General features: G+C 31.6%; 1 protein-coding gene across 1 annotated transcript in view; it reads left to right on the top strand.

Moving 5' to 3' along the window:
- Positions 1-18,154, top strand: part of LOC133325680 (IQ and AAA domain-containing protein 1-like) — a 52,375-nt gene that overhangs the window by 13,721 nt on the left and 20,500 nt on the right. The window contains exons 2-3 of the mRNA XM_061534405.1: positions 5,603-5,933; positions 5,994-6,283. Of these exons, the coding sequence (XP_061390389.1) occupies positions 5,603-5,933; positions 5,994-6,283 (621 nt within the window). The remainder of the gene's footprint in view (positions 1-5,602; positions 5,934-5,993; positions 6,284-18,154) is intronic.

Below are 18,154 nucleotides of genomic sequence, written 5' to 3' on the forward strand. Positions count from 1 at the left end.
TTCAGTACTTTTCCGATACTTATAGTTCGAATTTTCTAAAAGTCCTTTGCTACATCTATTCTACACTCCATCAGTGAACTCAATCCAAATTTCAGATTTCTAGCTCTACTGGTTCGCCAAATACAAATGATACCATATTTAGTACTTTTTAGTACTTTTCGTACGGTTCTAGTGCGAATTTCCAAAAACCCGGTCTTATCTGTCACCTTTGGACCAAGAGTGACACTCACCCAAAATTTCAAGATTCTAGCTTCAGCCGTTTCGTCTGGGCGTTGATGAATCGTTAAATCAGTCAGTCAATCACTTTACTCTTTTATTAGTATAGATTAAGTTTGTACCAAATATAGTACCATATAGTACTTTTCGTACACATGGGTAAGCGCATTCAAAACCATCTCCTTAAATCGACCCTACATCTCAACCTTAATTCACACTCCAAATTTCAAGTTTTTAACGTTATCCGTTCACATGGTACATAATTGTACCAAATTTAGTAAAATTTTTTTGGGGTAGTTATAGTTCGAATTTCCAAAAACCCTTTGTAACATCTATCCTACACTCCATCAACGACCACCAAACCAAATTTCAGAGTTCTAGCTCCACCGGTTCGCCAAATACAAATGGTATCACATTTAGTTCTTTTTAGTACTTTTCGTACCGTTCTAGTACGAATTTCCAAAAACCCAGCCTTATCTGTCACCTTTGGACCAAGGGTGACCCTCACCCAAAATTTCAAGATTCTAGCTTCAGCCGTTGTCTGGGCGTTGATGAATTGTTAAATCAGTTAGTCAGACAATCACTTTACGCTTTATACCCTACACAACTATGTTGTCAGGGTATTATAGCTTTGTGCAGGCCCAAAAGTTTGTAACGCCGCGAAATATTGGTCCTAGACCCACCTTTAAGTATACCGATCGTCATATCTCGACTAGCTGAGTCGATCTAGACATGTGTGTCCGTCCGTCCGTCTGTCCATTATAATTTGTAAATACGATATACGAAATTTTGCATGTAGGATAGGTTTTGGCCAATGAAGACCCCTATTGTTTTTGGGAAAGATTGGTTAATATTTAGGGGATGAAATGTACCAAGGGGATCGGGCCAAAGAATAAGCATGCTTGTTTTGATAAAGATCGGTCAATATTTAGCGGCCGTGACTTTTGTGTGAAAAATTACAAAATGTGTATTCTATAGCGTATATATATACACCTGAAGGACATAGACCTGAGAAGTTGATATTATATCCAAGAGAAGTGGTTGACCTTTAAATTATAACCAATTATATTGTTGTATGTGCTCGGATGTGGGAGTTACATCTAAATATTTACAGGTATCTCCGTATTCGTCTATTATTTAGTAACCCATTATCACTCTAGAGAGCGGAACTATAGCGCTAATCGCTTTAAAATGTTCCATGAGGTTCCAGTTACGGTCGAGGACAACGCCTATAATTTTCGGTGATGATCAGATAATAATTTTGGAATGAAGTGGACCGAAAACTTAATTTTTTGTGTTATTTTCTAGTCGATCTATAGACCACAAATGAAAGCCGAACATCACAACACAACCTACGGTGAAGGGAATCTGGACAATAGCTGTACTGAATACTCGTAATATTCGGCGTTGATGAATCGTTAAATCAGTCAGTCAGTCAGTCAATCACTTTACTCTTTTATTAGTATAGATTGGGACGAAGACAGTAATATGTGTTGCAATTCAGTTGTTGGTTGACGTTTCAGAACGCGTACCATAAAAAGGACCTTTAAGAAGTAATTATATTCCTAAATAAGTAACTATTCTATACCATAAAATCACTATTTCACTATTTGCCACTATATTTGTACTGTTATTTTTATTAATAACAAGATATTTCATATATTTTAGTTACTACATGCATTATGGATTTATCATTCATCAGATTTTCAGAACATACATCAGGAATAAATTAAATATTGTCTTCCCAACGAAAAATTTTCTGTATGAACTTTCCATAAAGGTAATGCAAGTGCGTTGTCTAAATTTATACTATATACTGCGTTAAATTAGTATAATCTTCAAGCTGACCAAATCTAATTCAAAAGCAACCATGAAAAAGCAATATTTTAATACTAATTCGACTATATCTTCACTAAAAAACGTAAAAAACTGTTAGGGCCGCAAGTCTCCGCAGCTAATTTTTTTACACGTTGAAGAACACCCACAATACAATTAAAAAAGAATTAGGACGAAACCTTTTTAAATTTTTTTGTTGTACTCCGCTAATTAAAAAATTAGCTTTATAAATTATATAAGCTAAGTACTAAAGGCGTGGATAGCTGTAAACTCCATATTGTCTCTACTTACATAAAAACAACAGTTAATCCTAGTTTTTAACATCCCAATCAACCAAAATAAACACTTTTATATTAACCGTCAATTCAAAGATTTTAGTATCAGAAAATGTACCCATTTTTCGAAAAAATGTTAAAAAGCAGTTTGCCAACAATTATAAGACTTGAACCCTTGTATAGACAAAACTACTTGTCGTATAAATACCTAATTTCATAATTATTCTACTTGGAGTGTTTTCTATCAATTTCCATCAATAAATATGTCCTCCGAGGAAGTTGGTTTTGACCATTTTTGGCCGCGGTCGTGACACATTAATATTATCATTTTCCCCTATTTTTCCAAAGATTCTTCTATATATGTACGCAATCATGAAGCTCATATATGTAGTTTCATCCGCTAAAACCGAAAAGACTACATAATTTTTCACTTCTTCAACAATAGACTTCTTGATGTATTCTTCAACTTTTTTATTAGCTCGTTCTGTTATCCTCCCTTCCATACAATAAAATTGTAATACTTTTTTTCTTTCAATATATCGGAAGCTTTTTTGTCTATAATATGTTCTATACGTTTTGAAACATCTTTAATTCTCGCTACATATAATGTCCGGAGTCTTCATTATCGCATCTTTGTAGTATTCCTTTTTTCCGTTGGCAGTGAAGCATCTTAAACTTTAAACGCATTTTTCTCGAAGCAGTGTTTTACGAATGGTTCCAAATTTTGACACGTTTCTCTAGGAGTGTATTGCTATGAACTATATATGAACTATAATAAAGCCAATCGGCGAAGAACTTCCTTATTTTCCTTTAGTGAATAACCAGACTTCTGCGAACTTTAAAGGCCTTTTCTCGGGAAGTATAGACTTCCCCCAGAAAAAATTATTTTATTGAAAGTAGACATCGGACAGAGCTGACTATATGACACCCTTCACCAATTTGAGTATATTCAACAGATGCATCCTTATAAACGTCGCATTTTTGAAGGACAATTAACATGATGTTGGATAAACTAAAATATGTTATCTTTATCTGACTTAAATCAGTCATAGACATGTCATTCTGCAAACTATGCTAAATTTTTCATATGGACAGATATAGAGTCGTTTGTTTGCAATGGGACAAAAATATATAAACCGATGTAAAGCAAGCCTCAATCAGACACCCATTGACTGTGTGGAGCCTGGAGGCTATATCTGCATTTCTACAAAACACAATCTGGTAAACATTAGGAGTTTGGTGCACCATGAAATCGGGCGAAAGTATATATGGAAGCTATATCAAAATCCGAACCGATTTCAACGATTAAGGTTATACTAACTTCAGTTCTTTTGTACATATGAGACATATTTTTGGGTCCGTGATGCGTCATTTACTTAAAATCGGACGAAACCAATATGAACCAAATATGAACCAATTTAAAAAATTGTATGTTAATCGGCTTTTTTAAGATATTTGGTGCACAATTATCTTAAAATCGGATGAAACTATATATGGGAGCTATATCTAAATCTGAACCGATTTCAACAAAACTTGACACACGTTATTTTATAGTAACTTCAGTACATTGTTCAAAATTGCGTGTGAATCGGTCGTATTTTGATGCTTTAGTGCACCATTTACTGAACATCGGACGAAGCTACATACGTAAATCTGAGCCGATTTCAGAGGAACGTTCAACACAGTAGGTTGGCTTTTTATTTGATTTCTCAGCTACTTTTTCAATCGACGTGGGGTACAAAACCTTATTTCAGCTGATGCTGTGGTTACCGGTATTGCTATTAACCCTTTTCTGTGCACACATTAATGTAACTATCCTAAAGAGAATATGAACATTGGGCCACAAAGGGTTAAAATTTGTAACAATATATTTATGTTTGGAAATCGATTTTCGTCACATACTACAATCACATTAAATAAATTAGATGGTCGGGGATCTTTCGCTTTCCACATTGTGATCCACAGATCCACCTCCAGATATCTGCTTGTTGTAAATACAACAAAAAGACTTCGTTCAAACATGGTACAAGTAATGTAATTCTATAATATTTTCGGAGTTCGAACTCATTACATTTGACCTGAAACTTCTACTTCTTAGAAATAAATCCAAATTAAATCCATTTTCCCCTATTAGAATAATGAAAATATTCCGCAGAAGTGAATTTTGATTTAATAACGGTCTGCCCTCCAATATAATTGCCTGACATGTAAGACGCGCCTTCATACCCTTGACCTCTCAAAAATGTTGGATTCAAACCCAAACTGATTACTGTGTTTATTATGGAGGTAGTCTCCAATTAGTTTTACTAACTCGATCTGTATTCTGGGGGCCGGGCCGGGTATAAGTAAAATTTTACGTAGAGCACCTTTTGCTAAATCTGAATATGCGATACAAGAAACCGTGGTGCCCGGCCGGGTAAAATTAAATTTTTACAAAAATCAACGTTAGCTAAATCTGAATATGCGATATAAGAATTTGGTCTATTACATTTTTCATTTTACTCTTGTGTGTATAGAAATTTATATAACATTAGTGGAATTAAAAAATTTCTGTTGCAAAACTAAATTTATTTAAATATATATGGGGGCTATAGCTTAATCTAAACCGATTTTAGTGAAACTTTCCATACAGTAGTTTATACTAACTTCAGTACGTTGTGCAAATTTTTGTGTCAATTGGCCATATGTTGGCGCTTTGGTGTACTATTTACTAAAAACTGGATGATACTATACATGGGACCTATAACTAAATATGACAGATTTTTCCCAATTTCAATAGGGTTCGTCCTTGGCCAAACAAATGAGCTGTGAGAAATTTCGTCCAATTCGGATAATTAATGCGACCTGGACTTTTTTTTACAATTTAACACGAACGGATGGAAGTGCATAAATGGACTTAGAAAGTGATTCTATGCATATTCTCAAAAGGATCCATGGGTCTATCTCGTTTCCTTTCGCCTCTTTCAAACATTACTCATGGAATAATTTGAAATTCAAACGAAATGTCATGTACACCAATTTCAAATTCAGATGCACCCATTAGACTACGTATGTCCGATTTACGTGAAATGGTGCAAAGTGTAATGAATTAAGTATGGAATGACGTGTGTCTAGTTTTATATACGTGGGTTCAGATTATGATATCGCTCCGATTCCATGTGTATGATGCATATAACACCACCAAACAATTGAATGTATTATTTTTTTAAGATAACTTAAATTTTAAAGAAGTTGGTGCTGAACAAGTTTTTGGCATAAAACATCATCTTTTACAGGTTCTGAACAATTAATTATAAATAAAATAATGGAAAACGCTGCTATGTGTATTCAGTCGGCTTGGAGGATGTACACTGCGAAAAAAATAAATGCAAAAAATGGTTTGTTTCAAAAACGTTTGTATGGAATGGTAGGAACTAGACGCCTAATTGCTGCCCATCAGCACACACAATCTATTATGGAGTTTTATAAAGAGGATTTAATGAAACAAATGATGAATTCGAAATTTGAGATGCTGATTATTGATGAACGCACAAGATTGCTACAAGAAAGAGCTCCAAATATCATGGAAGATATTTCTGATCACATTAGGGCATGGTTTAGGGACTTGTAAGTAGTATTATATCCAATTAAAAACTACACATGACTGTCTAAATGTATATACTATAGTTACGATAAAACTGGAGATTTTCACCCATATCCTGAAGCAGCTAAAAACGGAACCGTATTGGTTCTATTAGATGAAAGTATGAACTTGGAAGAATTCAAAGAATTTCAAAATTTGCAAGGCATGTCTAAAGAGGAGAAGAAAGCAAGAGCAGAAAAGGAAAAACAAAAGAGATTGCTGCAAAAGGCAAACATGAAGAAACAGAAACTAAAGGAAGCAAAGAGGCGAAAAAAATTAAAAGACTCTGGGGTATATGATATCGCCTATCAATTAACGTCTAACAAAGACATTGGTGAGTTTGTTATTCAAAGTATTAGTGTTTTACTCAAGCGAAGTTCATAATACATTTCGATATGTAAAAATGTAATTAAGTTCCTATATGTCATGCAAATGGAGACTCACTACTTCTTCAATTTATAAATATACTCAAAAATATCAGTATTAATATAATCTAATCTACACACACACATTTTAATATTTAAGGGGACCCCCCCTATTCTCGGTGTCAAAATTTTTGTTGATATAATTCGAATCTACACTGATTAAGGAATGTCTCTACAAAATTTCAAGTGAAAATCTCAAGAAGTCTTGAAGATATATCCGATTTATTGTATCAACATTAAGTGACGGCTAAAGGGCTTCTCAAACTTTAAACGCGTTTTACTCTAAACATTTTTTTGTGAATGGCGGGCACGATAACTCAAAAACCAATAATCCAATCGGTTCCAAATTTTGCAGCGTTTCTCTGAGAGTGTATAGCTCTCGTATGAACTAGGATAAAGCCAATCGGTGAAGATCTTCCTTATTTTTTAACATGGTTTTTGGTAAAAAATCGGCGATTTTCCAAAAAAAAATTTTCAAAGGTCCACCATTTTGTTAATTTTAGAGCGAAGTCAATAATCCTAGTTCATACGAGAGCCAGACATGCCCTCTTTCTAACACAGTTGGAATTTTCGGATTCCGATGTTCCAGTGAGGAGTTATCATGCCCGCCATCGAAAATGTGGACTTTTCTTTGCACCCAAAAAACAACAACAAAACAACAACAACAAATTTTTGTAAATTATTTTTCTTCCTTTTTAAATCTTCAAATATATATGTGCCAAGTTACAAACCTTAACAAGCATTGGTATTCATTTACCAGCCCATTTAAAATCTTAAAAATAAAAAATCGAGAATGGGGGGGTTCCCTTAAATTATAAAATATTAGCTGAAACCGTGGCGCCTCAGAAGCTATGAATTTTAAAGTTCAGTAGTAAACAACTTTTATGCAGTTGTAACATAGACAAATTTTAGATTTTAAATTAGGTAAATCTTGAAGTTTTATACATCCGCCTTGAGACAAATGTGGGTATACACTCGAATCCGCTTAATTGCACACCGTTTAATAGAAAAGTCCGGTTAATTGCAAAAATGTTTCAATTGCAAAGTTTGAAATTCCTTCAATTTTTCTTAAATAAAAAATCGATTATTGAAAACGAAATTACTTCAAAAATGCATATTTCTTAAAAAAAAAACGCTGCTTAATTAAAAAATTTGCGTATTCGCAACGGACCAGCGTGTAAATAACATTCATGTATGAGGAATAGTCAGAAGTATGTAAAAATATTATATTATTCTAACCATCCTTGCTTTCGATATATGGACCAAAATAATAGGATATTGCCGCCATTTAGAAGTAGTTGATGGTACTATTTTGGAACATTTTAAAATTTGTATTGTTTTTGTATTGTATTATAGATCAGTAGAGCGAAAAAAGGTACATAATTTAATTTTTTATAATCTAATTAGATAGACTTTCACTAATTTGTCCTATTTTTTCTGAACATTTGTCACAATAAATATATTGATGAAATTCTTTAAAGTGATATCAATAGGCTTCAAATAGCGATTATTGCGTTTTTTATGATATAATTTTTTCATACCCTCTACCACAGTATATCCGTCCGTCTGTTGCAATCACGATATCTTCTGAAGGAATTGAGATAGGGTGCTGAAGTTCGGTCTACCTTTAGACATATCCACCATATAACGGTACCCCCGTTTTTTATCCGAATTCGCTGTAAGTCGGTACTTTGGTTTCGTATTGGATACTAATTAAGTGGCCCACACACGTCAAACATGTGCGTTCGATCGGTGTGAATCGAAGCAATGTTTGACGTGTGTGGTACGGTGTTCACACCGATTTGCCGGTGCGCACACCGATCGAAAGACGTCTGTGGCCTGGTGTGTGGATATTTTCTCATTTGTTGAGAAATTTCGTGGAGTGCGGATCAGCGGACAAATGCAATACATATGTATTTGGAAGATTTTTTTTGATGTTTTTACACATATTCTACTGTGTGGCAAATAAAAATGTTTTTTCCCGGAATAAAATAAAAGATAAACATTTATATTAAATAAAAATATTTCGTCCTTTTTCCGTCATCACTATCGCGGTCCATCTACACGCTTCAAAAATAAATATTAAATGAAGTTTAATGGATCCGTTTGACGTGTGTGGGCTAGGAGCTTCACACCGATCGAACGCACATGTTTGAGGTGTGTGGCCCACTTTATCTCCACTAAAAATTATAAATATAGGTTCACTTTTTCGTGTAGCGGCCATATAACGGCATCCTCCAATTTTGTGGGTTTTCAGCGCGTCAGAATTTCAGAATGCATTTATACGGGTGCCAATTTTACAAAATGACAAAAATTTTTACTGGTAAAACTGTCATATAACGGTACCCCAATATCATAAATTATTGTTATTAAAGGTCCACAACTGTGCGTATTTGACATTACGTTTATAAATCGATTTTGCATTGTTTATTTTATGTATTTAGAAACTTCCTATATTAAGTATTTTCTATTCGAATTTTCGATTCGAAGAAGCAGTAATAATAATGTTCAATATTTCGGGAATGTCAGAAATGTTAAGAATATTTATTTGAATTACGTTTCTAAGCCACGCTCCGTCACAACATTTGTTATTCGTATAACTCTGCATCCACTATGTTACTTTTAGGGCATGTCATGACATACTGTGTAAATCTAATTAACATCTGTTCAGCGCTTTTTGAGTATATCGGGAACATACAAACAAACACACAACTATTTTCTGTTTTCTATATAGATATATAAAATAGTTGACCATCTTTGATACTTGAAGTGGTTGCCGTATAGACCCCATCATATGATTTAATGAAGGTTTGCAAAGTTAGTTCGATATATGTAAGGCAAATATATTACTCTGTGGAAAGTTATGATGATTTGGATATTCCGTTCGCTTATCTCCTAACATTATACAGATATGGTTAAACCATTAGGCTTTAATTTGGAAGTACCAGAAGGAGTGGACTTATATTCCCCATCTTCGAAAATAATTTAAGTTGGGAATAAATATTACTATGTGCCAAGTGTGAATGAAATCGGTTGCTCCCCTTGAGAGTTGTCGTTTTTTTTTTTTTGTTTTTTTCCGTACACCATTAGGTATACGTATACGATTGAAGTAGTTATACCCACCAAGTCGTATTTTTAAAAAGGTTTTTTTTATTATAGGATTTTGGGTTAAGAATTATAGCTTCGTTTACATATTTATGAATTTTAAGTTTATTAAATTTTGTATAAAAAATGGCGTTTTAATAAATTACCCGTGAAAATGAAAATAAATGACATAAAAATATTAAACAATTAGCTTAGATTAAATATGTACGTATGTAAAATAAACAAAGAAAATATAAATATATATAACCTGCAAGAATCTTGAACTAATAGAAATGGTTTACCACTTCTTCTCCTTTATATTTATATAAAAAATTCACTGATAATCTGATATTTTCATATTTATTTGGTAGCAATACGTGTAGAAATCGTTTTTCGAGTATGTTGTCAGTGAGTAGTGGTGTGCCTTAAGGATCTGTTCTAGGCCCCCTGTTGTTCGTAATGTATGTTAATGATTTGTTCGGTTATATTAATAAGAGGAATTGTATATCATTTGCTTTTTCTGATATTGTTTAAAGGAGAAAATGTATTCATGGATGTTTGATTTTAATGTTAATATTCGATAACTAAGTGACTAGCACACGTAGTTATCGAATATGGGGCTTTCAATAAATACTCAAAAACCTAAAACTATGATTTTATATAATTTAAATTAATTAATTATATTTGTTTTTAAGATTCTATGTTGAGATAAATCTATTGTTAGGTTAATGATTTTGGAGTAGTAGATGTATAGTGGAATCGATCTTGGCCTCGTGACTAGTTTTCCATCCATGAAAAAATAAATTGAAAATTGAAATAATTAGACTTAGAAATATATAAATGTAGTAAAAATAAAATAAATTGGAAAACATATTTCAATTTTGCAATATTGTTATATTTAATTTAATTTTTATTTTACTTCCAAGATTCGTGAAGCTTTGTTGCTATTTTCAAATCGAAAAGAATTTCGATTAACCCTGCTACTATATTGGGGACTTTTGATGACCCAAATCGTATTTATCATCACCCTATTATTTACTGGTGGAATATAATAAAAAGTTCTCACTACTCTGTGCGTGAATTGTAAGGCCATGTGGTCATAGCATATTAGGGTCATTTTGTTACCCCTTATATTATAAACTAATGCGCGTGCAATGAGTATGGCGGTGAACTTAATTTTAACTTGAAAAAAGAAGAATATTTATCTTCAGGATAATTAATTTCTAATAACATAAAAGCAATCATTTCCTCAGCCGTCACTAATGGCACAAACGTTTTTGACAAAGATCAGAAGATAATGTGGAGACAATGTCCTTGTACCTATTTAGATAAGTTTCACTTGTATGTGTATTTGACTTTAGGAAACGAAGGAGATCAGAAAGAAGATAAAAAACATGTCCATATTCTAAACTGTTGTTAGCTATAGAGACAAAACTTGCAAATTCTTTACTTTCCGGACGTATATATTACATTTGGTGGACACTCTATTCCTTTCCGGGACATATGCCCATTCAATTTATATATTCCAAGTAAACCTGGTATGGAGGCCTGGAAACGGAATATCCGATTTCATCTAAACTTGATATTTTTACCAGACCAAGATCATAGTAAGCGATGGGGCCTATCGGTCCACTCCTTTTGGTACCATCCCAAAAAAGTGTCACAATTTAAAATTTTTAAATCCAATATCAATCGAGTTGAGTTTCGATTTAATCCAAACAATGCACATCGTAATACTTTTACTAAGCCTAGGTCTTGTACGAAGACGGGCCCATGTCTATGTAGTGTAAAATTTTTCAAAATCCAAAATCTATTGAATGGGTGTATGCTTTGATCCAAACTTTACCCGTAGTTATATTTTTACCAAACATACTTATAGTACTTCCATACTTCATATGAACATTTGATTCGTTATATACACATCGTAGTATTTTTAACAATCTCAGATCAATGTCAAAGATGAGACCTATGGGTCTAATCCTTCTGGTACCTCCCCCACAAATGGTTAACATGTTGAAAAATTGTAAAATTCATGTGAAGCGAATGGAGTTTCCGATTTGTAAAAATATAATCTAAACCGAATTGAGAATCCTATGGGTCTAAACCTAGCCGACCTTTATGTTTAAACTAACAATATATTTACACCAATATAATTACACCTAATGGTTCTCGAGAAATTCGTGTAAAAAAAGATACTGGCCAAGTACAAAAATAATAGATTGGTTCTAGACCTCAAAAAATAAGTTAAAATTTGACTAAATAATATAAAAAAATATTGTTGTAGTTATTTTAAGAATTTATTTTCGTTTTAATTTATTAAATAAACTAAATTATAATAAAAAAATCTAAACTTAAATATTTGAAACTAACCTGTTATTGGTCTACCAAAATTATATGAGCTTCTACTTTATTTTACTTAGCACTTGTTAAAAATCAGCAAAAACTAACGATCTTTCAATTATAATTGTCAAATAGGAACTAAATTGTGTGTACAATACATTATGTACATTTTTACTTTTTCAATAATTCGGGGAATCCCGCATTTCCCGTAAAACAGAAATTACGCATACATAGACATAACTCAGAACACACACCAGAATTATATAAAATGTTGCCATATCAGAAATTCATGCCATGCAGGGTTCTTACTCTAATTAATTTGAGCAAAAGCATTCCAAAATTTTCTTCAATAAATAAATAGTTCATGTAAAAAAAGTAATTTTGTTTTTTGTATTCGTGTTATTTCAAATTATGTCGTGTAAAAATAGAAATATTTTTTCGTATTTACTCGTGTTATTTCAAATTCTTGTAAAAATAATTCGTGTATACAATTCTAATTAGGTTTATACAACTCTCTGATATATAGGTCTATCATCTCTGGTACCTCCCCAACAAAATACAGGTTTATTGTATACAACATTCGATATGTCATAGGCTGAATGTATACATTTGTTTATTCGTTTATTACATACTTCGGGGGTATTTCTTTTCAAAATAAGACCCCAAAATAATACATATATGTGATTTTTTTCTAACATAGAAGCAGGGTTAATAAAAGATTCTTGAGGATTATAGTTAATAAAAGGAGGATGAGTATATATATATATATATATAGTGAAACGTGAACAGATATAGCCCATCTTCGAACTTGACCTGCCTGCAGACAAAATACAACTATATGCAAAATTTTTCAATCTATCTCAATTCGTTTAGAGGCAGCTTTAAATTGTCATAGAATTTTATTCTGATTAAGAATATATTGCTGGCTTTACTTGTAAAGACAACAAGTCCAATTTTCGAGAAATTGAGATTCTGATATATTTTTGTATAAAGAGTCAAAATACATCGATCTAAAAAAATAAAAATAGAGTTATCTCATTTGTTATTGTTGTCGCTGGCTTACATCATGTAAAGGCTGTAAGTCCACTTTTTATTTTGAAGATTTTGGACATGATTTTCAGCCGAATTGACTGTAATTTGGTATTTTACGTACTTATGGGGTAGCTCACCTTCCAACAAAAACTTACCAATATTTGTCCACTTTTTAGGGTACCGCCCATATAACGTTATCCCCAATATTCGACCTGCCTAAATAGCGACGATTTTACTCGTTTTACATATTTTTGAATGAATTATTATTCCAAAACAAAATTAGTAATTAGAAAATATAATGATAGACAAGTTGTAAGAAAAATACCTAAGTCCATTAAAACATGCATACTTAGCGACAAAAATTCATATTTTTTTTTATTTTGCCTTTACGCAATTAAATTACACATACAATACAAAAACAAATTGCATTTACAGATTTAAAAAATCTTTATTCAAAAGAAAGTTCGATTGTGTTTTGTCTCTCCTGAAAAATTGTGAAATATGGACTTGCCGCCTTTACAAGTTACAAGCCAGCGATATATACGTTACAGGGTCGGAAATGATATACCCTTCATACTATGGTGGAGGGTATACAAATCAAAGTCGGGTAATGTGGACCACTATAAAAAAACGATTCATGAGGACTAGTTCGAAACATGAGCCCAAATTAAAAACATTTCTGCGAGGAGGTATTCTACCTCGACAAACTGAATATGCGAAGTTAAAGCTGCTTTGGTTGATAACGAAGCTAGGACCATAAACGGCGCGATAAACTTAAACTTAAATGGGACCTATTCTAAAACATGGAACTAATTATTTGTGTATTCATTTTTACCCAAAATTAAAATAAATAGAAATTTATCACAGGCAATCCACAACCTGTTTTTAACTCACTGGTCCACATTACGTTCTAATATATATTACCCGCCAAATTATTAATATCGCCATTTTGATTTTTTTAATATTATGCAATAACATTTCTATAGATAAATATTTAATGTTTGATTTGTTATTGAAACGATTTATTTTTATTTTTTACTATTGTTACGCCAACAATATAAAAAAATTAAATTGTAGTCCATATTACCCCAGTTTCCACTGGTTTGTTGTTCCTCTAGTGAAATTGACGTATAATAGCATGAAAAATGAAGTTTCGTGTTATTTTCAATTTGTTGAAAAAAATACTGGAAAATTTCGATGAAAAATTATGAGACTTATAGTAAAACTTTATGGCGAACATTGTTGTACAATATTCTGAACTGTTATAACAAAGTTTAAAATGAGTTTTCAATCATTTCTAGAAAAGTGCACCGAAAAGATCCCTTCAGTGAGGCAACTAAGAATTCACGTAAGCCAAATACACGATATACCTAAAATGCAAGGATTTTGAGAAATCGAATGTCCTGGAAATGGGAAATTTTTCCACCCTTTTTTAGGTTCCCTCCTGAAAAAAACTTTAAAAATGCCGATACACTATTTTGCATGGATTATTTTGAACACATTGAGAATTTTTTGTGCCAGCCAATTTGATTTCAAATGTGAATAAAAAACAAAAATACCTTAAAACATGGACCCTGAAACCCAATTTTCCATACCAGTATTTGGTTTCATATAAAAATCGTGCGAACCCCCAATTTTGGCAGGCTAAAAATGATTGGGCAGTAAAAAGATTTTACCCGCCCTTGGGTGAGTAAAAAATAAGTTCACATATCTACACCTTTTTCACATGTTATTCAAAACATTTCAAATGTAATTCGAGAATTCCATTTGTTATTCACAACATACAATTTGCAATTCGATAATTCCATTTGCAATTCATAACATTTCAGTTGTAATTCGAGAATTTCATTTGTAATTCATAGAACACCTTTCGAAATTCGCAGAATTCCATTTGAAATTTACAGAATTCCATTTGAAATTCGTAAAATTCCATTGGAAATTACTAAAATTCCATTTGAAATTCATAAAATTCCATCTAACTTTCAAATAAATTCAATTGAAAATCGTAATATTTGATTTGAAATTAATAACATTTCATTTTAAATTGGAAAAATTTTATGAGAAACACCCAAAATATGTGTAACACATTAAGGTGGGTAATAATGTATGTACATATTAATGTAATATACTTTATAATTTTAAATACTTTATACTTTTTTGCATCATGAACTTTAATGTATTTATATAGATTATTGACAGACCTTAATGTTGATTTTTATTCATTCTTTTAAAAACCGCATATATATATATATATTTTATGAATTTGTTATATATATATATATATATATATATATGAGTGTTAGTTTGTTTTTTAATACTATTTTTCACTACATAAAAAAATCTACCCCACTTATTGTTCAATTTATTTATTTTATTCGAATTTGAAATGAATTTTTACGAATTACAACTGAAATATTATGATTTACAAGTAAAATTTTATGAATTTCAAATTGAATTCATTGAATTTCAAATAAAAATATACAAATTACAAATAAAATTCTTAAAAATTCAGATGGAATTTTTTGAATTACATATGAAAAGTTTATAATTACAAATGAATTGTTGTGAATTGCCGATAAAATACTCGAATTACAACTGAAATGTTATGAATTGCAAATAGAATTTTCGAATTACAAATGAAATTCTCGAATTGCAATTGACAAGTTTCGTTGCAATCGGTTTAGATGTAGCTTCCATTAATATTTTCCATGTATGAATTTGAAAATACTATTATTCTAACAATTAAAGAGATATTTGAGAAAATATTTGAAATTCCATTAAAAGTGAAGGTGATGTGGTATACCACATGATGTTAATGTGGTATAGTATAAACTTCCAATTGATATCTTATATAATTTATTGTTTTAATGAAGAATTTATGTCTGTTAAGTTTTTTAATGGATACGTTGAGTGGAACTTTAAGTTTTATTATATAATAATGTCTACACATGACAATATTTAATTTTTGTATGGAGGAGTTGTTAAAACTCATAGCCTTTGTTTTTCATCCTTGTGATTCATGGTAGACTCTCGTAGAGTATAAATGTTTCAAATAGTAATGAGATTTTGTCTTGTGGGGGCTTTTTTTATACAGACTCAAGGTACACCACATTACCTGCACTTGTGTTTACTGAATAAACATATAGTTTTTTCCTAAATTGGTAAATATGTGGCGCAATCGCGCATTTTAATTGATATTTAGTACATACTAATCATTTTAATGCTTTAATAATAAATATTAAAATACTATTAAAAAAAAAAAATAAACTTCAACCGAAAAAAAGTCAAATTCATGAAAAATTATTTTTTTGCTAATGATTCTTATCCTGAGTTAAATAAATTAAATAGATCATTGCTATCTTATTTTTTTGAGAACAGCAAACTATAGAACATGTTTCAGTTATTCTTAAATTTTCAGTTTACAAAAAAAGTGACTATACCACATTACCAACCTATACAACATTTGCATCACCTCCTCTATATAGTTTCGTCCGATTTTAAGTAAATTTTGCACCAAAGACCAAAAGTTTGCACTACGTACTGAAGTTGATGTAAACGTGTGTCATGTTTTGTTGAAATCTATTCAGATGTAGATATTGCTCCTTTATATATTTTCCTCCGATATTAAGTAAATAATGCACCAAGGTCCTAAAATATGGCTGATATGCACAAAACGTGGTGAAATTAGTATAAACCAACCTGTGACAAGTTTCGTTGAAATCGCTTTAGATATAGCTTCCATTAATATTTTCGTCCGATTTAGGTCAAATGACCACTTTTTCTGTGCAAAATTAATAGCGGCAACAAAATCATAGTATTCGTCATGAAATTTGGCACAACTTATTTTTTTGTGTTACTTGAATCGTTTTTGTTGAATTTGGAAGAAATCGGTTCAGATTTGGATATAGCTCCCATATATATTTTCGTCCGATTTTATGTAAATGGGGCACCATACTGCCAATATTAGTCCGATGTAGACAAAATTTTGCACAGAGTATTGAATTAGGTCTAGATTGATATGTGTCAAGTTTTGTTGAAATCGGTTCAGATTTAGATATAGCTCCCATATATAGTTTCGTCCGATTTTATCTAAACAGAGCACCATAATGCCAATATTGGTCTGATTGAGACAACATTTTGCACAGAGTATTGAATTATGTGCAGATTGATGTATGCAAAGTTTTGTTGGAATAGGTTCTGATTTAGATATAGCTCCCATATATAGTTTCGTCGATTTTAGGTAAATGGTGCACCAGACTGAAAATGTTTGCCCGATTGGGACAAAATTTTGCACAGCGTACGGAATTTAGTCGAGTTTGACATCTGTGAAGTTTTGTTGAAATCGGTCCAAATTTATATACAGCACACATATATAGTTTCGTCCGATTTTATGTAAATGGTGCACCAAACTCCCAATAATGGTCCGATTTAAAAGAAATTTTGCACAGCGTACTGAGTTCAGTCAAGTTTGGCATCTATGAAGTTTTCCTTGAAATCAGTCCATATTGAGATTTTAGGTAAATGGTGCACCAAACTTTCAATATTTATGCGATTGGCATGCAATTTTCTTATAGATTTCAGAATGTCATGTGTATGGTTTCTATTGGCTCAAATATCTATGTAGATCACATTTGTTTTTTACCCGATTCCATGTTAATGGTCATCCAAAGATGGTATGTCTCTTCTATCAACAGGATATTGTACACATTATCATTTTTTGTTTGTACCCAAAGTGGTAAAGGGTATCATATAGTCGGCCCCGTCCGAATTTCGATCTTTCTTTACTGGTTGTCTTTGAAAACATTCATCTTTCTGTGACATTTTTACAAATTTTTCGCTAATTTTAAGCAAAATAAATGTACTATTTGCTTAAAAAATTTCGCTCTTTCATCCGAAATGTTGTCGACATCAATTTTGCTCACTACATTTTTGAAAACTGCAAACAGGTTTTTCCTTTTTGTTACCTTCTTTTCGCCATATTTCAAAAAGTTCGATTTCTTATACGGAGGATGTCTAGAAAAAGAGGCATTTCTCGCAAAACGCAAAAAATCGCAACTTGAAATAAATTTAAATTAACTCATTAATTATCACTTAATTTATGTGCAAAATTTCAAAGAGGTCATATTGGGTCATTTTTTTAATAGCTTACTGAAAGTCAATCTACCAAATTACTTTAACTTTTTAAAGTCTTCATAGACTAAAGGGTTATTTTCAAGTATAGTGTCGCAAACATAAAAATGTTTTGATTTAATATAAATATACTCACTTGTATCTATATTTTCCATTTTACACTAATTAATTATTGTAAACACAATCGAAATAAT

The sequence above is a fragment of the Musca vetustissima genome, unplaced genomic scaffold, assembly GCF_032173495.1.
Source record: "Musca vetustissima isolate MV318-11 ecotype Yass unplaced genomic scaffold, APGP_CSIRO_Mvet_v1 utg3152, whole genome shotgun sequence".
NCBI lineage: Eukaryota > Metazoa > Arthropoda > Insecta > Diptera > Muscidae > Musca > Musca vetustissima.